The following is a 4,848-nucleotide window of genomic DNA, read 5'->3' as shown; positions in this document are numbered from 1 at the left end:
TTTCTTTGTAGTTTAGTTCTAGCGCTCTGAGAGCGTGCAGATAGTCCCTAACTGCTTTGGAGACGGAAAATACTGAGGATCTGCACTTCCTGCAGGGGTATATGTATTAGGGGCTGACGTCAGATTGAAATCTGATCCATCTCCAACTGCTAACAGGAGTCACTATACCCATTGGTACTGAGTCCATCTGCTACATGCTAGGAAACTCCCTTTTTAGGCTCTCCATGTTACCACAGAGCTCCACCAAACCAGCTAATGAAATCGGTGCGGCTCGGTGTTGTGTCCCCAGCCCCGACGTTGCTGCTGTCGCTCACCTCCGCAGCCGCCTGCATCTCACAGTTTGAGCCTGCCTCCAGCTGCGCCGCAATGGCGGCAGAGAATTTCAGCAGGTCGGGTTTTTTTCATTGGGTTGCCATTTCAGGACTGTGGGTGGCCTTCTATGGTGGGTGCACGTGTGAATCTGCACCAGGATGAGCTGATTGGGAGAGATTATTTGTGTTGGATCGGGAGCTCCGGACGCAGGCGGCCATCGTTAATGGTGATGTTACTTCCTCCAATCCTTACTTTATTCTGAAGCTTTAACCTCACAAAATACTAGGATTTGGTTTCACTCCAGTGTGGATTTTCTGATGACATGTGAGGTATCCTTTCTGATGAAAACTTTTCCCACACTCACTACAAGTAAATGGTTTCTCTCCTGTATGAATTCTCTGATGGTATTTTAAGTGTCCTTGCTGACTGAAGCTTTTACCACATTCGGTACAGGTAAATGGCTTCTCTCCTGTGTGGATTTTCTGATGGTGTCTCATTTCTCCCTTAGTCTTAAAGCATTTATCACACTCAGAGCATGGAAATGGTTTCAATCCAGTATGAACTCTCTGGTGGATTGTCAGGTTGCACTTATGCCTAAAGCTTTTATCACACTCAGAACATGGAAATGGTTTCAACCCAGTGTGGATTTTCTGGTGGATTGTCAGATTGTATTTCTGGCTAAAGCTTTTACCACACTCAATACATGTAAATGGTTTCTCTCCTGAATAACTTCTCTGATGGTTTTTTAAGTGCTCTTGCTGACTGAAGCTTTTAGAACATTTAGTACATTTAAATGGTTTCTCTCTTGTGTGAATTTTCTGATGGCGTCTCATTCCTCCCTTAGTCTTAAAGCATTTATCACACTCAGAACATGGAAATGGTTTCTCTTCTGTGTGAATTTTCTGATGGCGTCTCATTTCTCCCTCTCTTTTAAAGCATTTATCACACTCAGAACATGGAAATGGTTTGACTCCAGTGTGGACTCTTTGATGGAGTTTCAGTTCTCCCTTTGTCCTAAAGTTTTTATCACACTCAGAGCATGGAAACGGTTTCAATCCAGTATGGATTCTCTGGTGGATTGTCAGGTTGCACTTATGCCTAAAGCTTTTATTACACTCAGAACATGGAAATGGTTTCAATCCGGTATGGATTCTCTGGTGGCTTGTCAGGTTGCACTTATGCCTAAAGCATTTATCACACTCAGAACATGGAAATGGTTTGACTCCAGTGTGGACTCTTTGATGGAGTTTCAGTTTTCCCTTTGTCCTAAAGTTTTTATCACACTCAGAGCATGGAAATGGTTTCAATCCAGTATGAATTCTCTGGTGGATTGTCAGGTTGCACTTATGCCTAAAGCTTTTACCACACTCAGTACATATAAATTGACTTTCTACTTTGGAGATTTTCTTCTGCTGTGAATTGTCCGTCTTCCTATTCAAGCATTGTTCAGCCTGGATGCAAGACAATGGTCTCTCATGACAATGTGTTTTTCCATCTCTTGAAAAGACTTTCTCATAACATAACATTTTACTGCATTCACTACTTGAATATGCTCTCTCTCCAGGTTGGAATTTTAGTTGTTCCGTGAAGTTTCCTTTCTGATTGAAGTTTCTGTCACCATCAGTAGATATGCATATTTCTTCTTCTCTCTGTGTTTTTTGATTTATTATTAGGTCTTGCATTTGAATGATGTTTCCTCCACTTTCAGAAGATGAAAATGTTCTCTCTTCTGTCTCCATTTTCTGGTGATGTAATAAAGAGAACTCAGAGCTGAAAGATTCCCCATCTTGAGGGCAATGAAAGGGTCTTTTACCTGTGTGCGTTCTTTGGTGTATTACTAAGGATTCCCTGCTAGAAAAGTTTTTCTTACATTCAATACAACTGAAAGTATTCCCTTCAGTGTGGATTCTCTGGTGGAATTTCAGGGTTAACTTCTGTTTGAAACATTTTCCACACTGAGAGCATGCAAAAGGTCTCGCTCCTGTGTGGGTTTTCTGGTGCAGTACAAAATGACATTTCCTATCAAAAGTTTTCCCACAAGTGTCACAGTGAAAGGATTTCTTCCTTTTGTCTTCTCGCTGGTGGAGGTCAAAAGTCATTTGATCACTATTATTACTCTGGAAGGGTCTCTGGTGCTCAGGGATGTCTGTGAACTCCCTGTCACTTCTCTCACATGCAGTGACTCCATCCACTGAGTCTCCTGTAGGGTCTCGCTGCTTCTTCTCTGATTCCTGCTGACTTTGGCTCGTGTCTCCCCCCTCAGTCCCCTGGGAAAGATTCTCACAGACATTCCCTGATAGTCTTGCTGTAAGTGTCAATACTATAGGGTGTTCTTCTCGATTCTCCTCCCTCTTCTCTTCCTGCATGACCTCACTGTCTGCTGGATATAAAAAGAAGGAATTAATCATGTGTCAGTGACAATGGCATGGAAAGCTATCAGTGACTTCAGATATATACACATTCAATTACAAATAAAACATATAAAACAACATACGATAACATAAAATGGATAAATTAAAAACATCTTAGCACAATAAAGTTTTCAAACACTTTCTGAACTCTTAAATCACACTCCGTTCTGAACTCAACTGGAAGAGCTGGAGATAGAAAAGGCCCTCTACATGGTAGTAGCAATCAGTATTCACGAGCATTGGGAACAGAAGCAGCCCTGTCCCTTCAGCCCTCAATGATATCGGTAGCTCATATCCTCCTAACTTAGGAGACATCAAACACTTTATTTCTGAATATCACCATCAGTTTCACCTAAGAGCGACTCTGCACAGGGAGCCAGTGAAGATCCTTTAACACAGGAGTTGGGATCCTATCTACCCCTGCCACTAATGTGACATTTTTATCTGAGCAGCAATAAAGCTGTGGCAATGTAGGAACCCTGGAGATCACACAGGTCCCTCCTTTAGGATTCCTGTGGGGCTGGTTCCTCTGGGCTTATCTATTTATTTATTTAAAAACATTTTGTCATACTAAGCATTCCTAACATTTCCATCTATTCTATTACATTATTTAAAGTCGTTTTCCAACCTTGCTTGTGTCTGCATAATTTACTTTCATTTTACTGAGGAAAAGCGATCTCAAATATCAGCACAGAGAGGAGATCTCAGGGATGAGGGGAAAAAGAGGATGAGGGGACCAGGCATGGGGAGGGGACAGGGAGAGAGGACGAGGACTGGGGAGGGGAGAGGGAGAGAGGACAGCCCTCGTGCACCTATTGCTAAATCCAGCACTGCTGAGGAGCTGACCCAGGAAAAATTTACTTTTAGTACAACATTACCTGCATTTACTAAAAATAAAGATAATGCAAACCTTACCTAGAGAGCTCAGGGTCTCATAATTCTCCTTCATCACCTCCCTGTAAAGCTCCTTCTGCCCTTCATCTAAATACCCCCACTCCTCCTGAGAGAAAGAGACAGCGATGTCCTCAAACGTCACCGGCACCTGAAACACAAACCAGAAACACTCAGGGACACGGGGAGGGGCTCAGCTGGCTTTAATCTCATAACATTTTATCATGGAAGAGGGGACACCAGGACCCCTCATCCCCAGGAACTGCCAGACTTGTTCCCCTGGACTCAGTTTCCTTTCTGGACTTCGGGGTTTGCAAGTCTAATCCCAGAGACAGAGAATATCAAACGTCTCTGCCTGGATAAATCAGTGAATAATAAAACCCCAGATCTAACAGAGCATTATCCAGAACATCAGGAACATCTGATTCTGTCACATCAGGAGGGCTCACTGTGCTCTCATCCTCCTGGTTTGCTCAGTCCCTAACCTTGGGTCATCTTTGATGCCTCTCCCTCCTTCTGCACATCCAAAACATTGCTAAAGTGAGTCACTTCCTCCTCTGTAACACTGCTAAAATCTCTCCCTTCCTCTCTGAGCCAAAACCCTCCTCCACTCTCTTATCTCCTCCTGCTTAGACTTCTGTAACTTGCTCTGTGCTGACCTCCCGCTGAATCATTTTTCTCCCCTGCAATCTCTTCAACATTCAGCTGCATGACTTCTCTTTCTTTAACCTCGCTATGATCATGTAACCCCTCTTCTCAGGTCGCTACATTGGCTCTCTGTCCACTTCCACCTACAGTTCAAGCTTCTCTCCCTCCCCTACAAATGCACTCACTCTGCAGCTCCTCACTGCCTTTCTTCTCTTCTCTCTCCCTTCCTCGTGGACGCCGTTCCTCTAATCTGTGCCTTTCTCCTCCACCACCTCCTTCCGATTCCCTGCTTTGTGCCTCGCTCTGCCGAGTGCCTGGAAGAGACTTCCTGAGTCCTTGGCTCTTGTTCCCTCTCTGGCCATAAGTGAATCCAGTGTAAAAACTCACCTTACTGATGCTGCTTTTAAATCCTAAGTTCTCTCTAAGACACTTAGTCCAGATTCTTGTTTGTCGTGCATGTTTGCCTTGATTAGACTGTAAGCTCCCTGGAGCAGGGACCGTCTCCTATGTGTGTCTGTGCAGCGCTGTGTATGACTGGTAGTGCTTTAAACATGATCAATAGTAGCAGTAGTGCTAATCCTGACAT

The 4,848-nt window shown here is 43.8% G+C and overlaps 1 protein-coding gene across 2 annotated transcripts; it reads right to left on the bottom strand.

Annotated features, from left to right (window-relative positions):
* Nucleotides 1–548: 548 nt before the first annotated feature.
* LOC115083685 (zinc finger protein 883-like) lies at nt 549–3,693 on the bottom strand. 2 transcript variants are annotated; one of them, XM_029587649.1, is made up of 2 exons: nt 3,639–3,693; nt 549–2,689 (listed from the first exon to the last, which is right to left on the bottom strand). In XM_029587649.1, the coding sequence occupies exons 1-2, from the start codon at nt 3,670–3,672 to the stop codon at nt 585–587; spliced, it is 2,139 nt and encodes a 712-aa protein (XP_029443509.1). In that variant the 5' UTR covers nt 3,673–3,693; the 3' UTR covers nt 549–584. The 2 variants fall into 2 exon arrangements, with proteins under 2 accessions (XP_029443509.1, XP_029443508.1); XM_029587648.1 differs by having other exon boundaries at nt 549–2,692; nt 3,639–3,691.
* Nucleotides 3,694–4,848: the final 1,155 nt, after the last annotated feature.

Source organism: Rhinatrema bivittatum, chromosome 2 (assembly GCF_901001135.1).
Source record: "Rhinatrema bivittatum chromosome 2, aRhiBiv1.1, whole genome shotgun sequence".
Classification (NCBI taxonomy): Eukaryota; Metazoa; Chordata; class Amphibia; order Gymnophiona; family Rhinatrematidae; genus Rhinatrema; species Rhinatrema bivittatum.
Note: the sequence above shows the minus strand (reverse complement) of the source record. Positions and strands in the feature narration are given on the sequence as shown.

What these genes read in the sequence shown, in the direction of transcription:
- LOC115083685 (XM_029587648.1), bottom strand. Translation starts at nt 3,672, where the DNA reads ATGAAGGAGAATTATGAGACCCTGAGCTCTCTAG. An exon ending in TGAGACCCTGAGCTCTCTAG is followed by an intron (nt 2,693 to 3,638) that starts GTAAGGTTTGCA and finishes TTTTATATCCAG; the next exon opens with CAGACAGTGAGGTCATGCAG.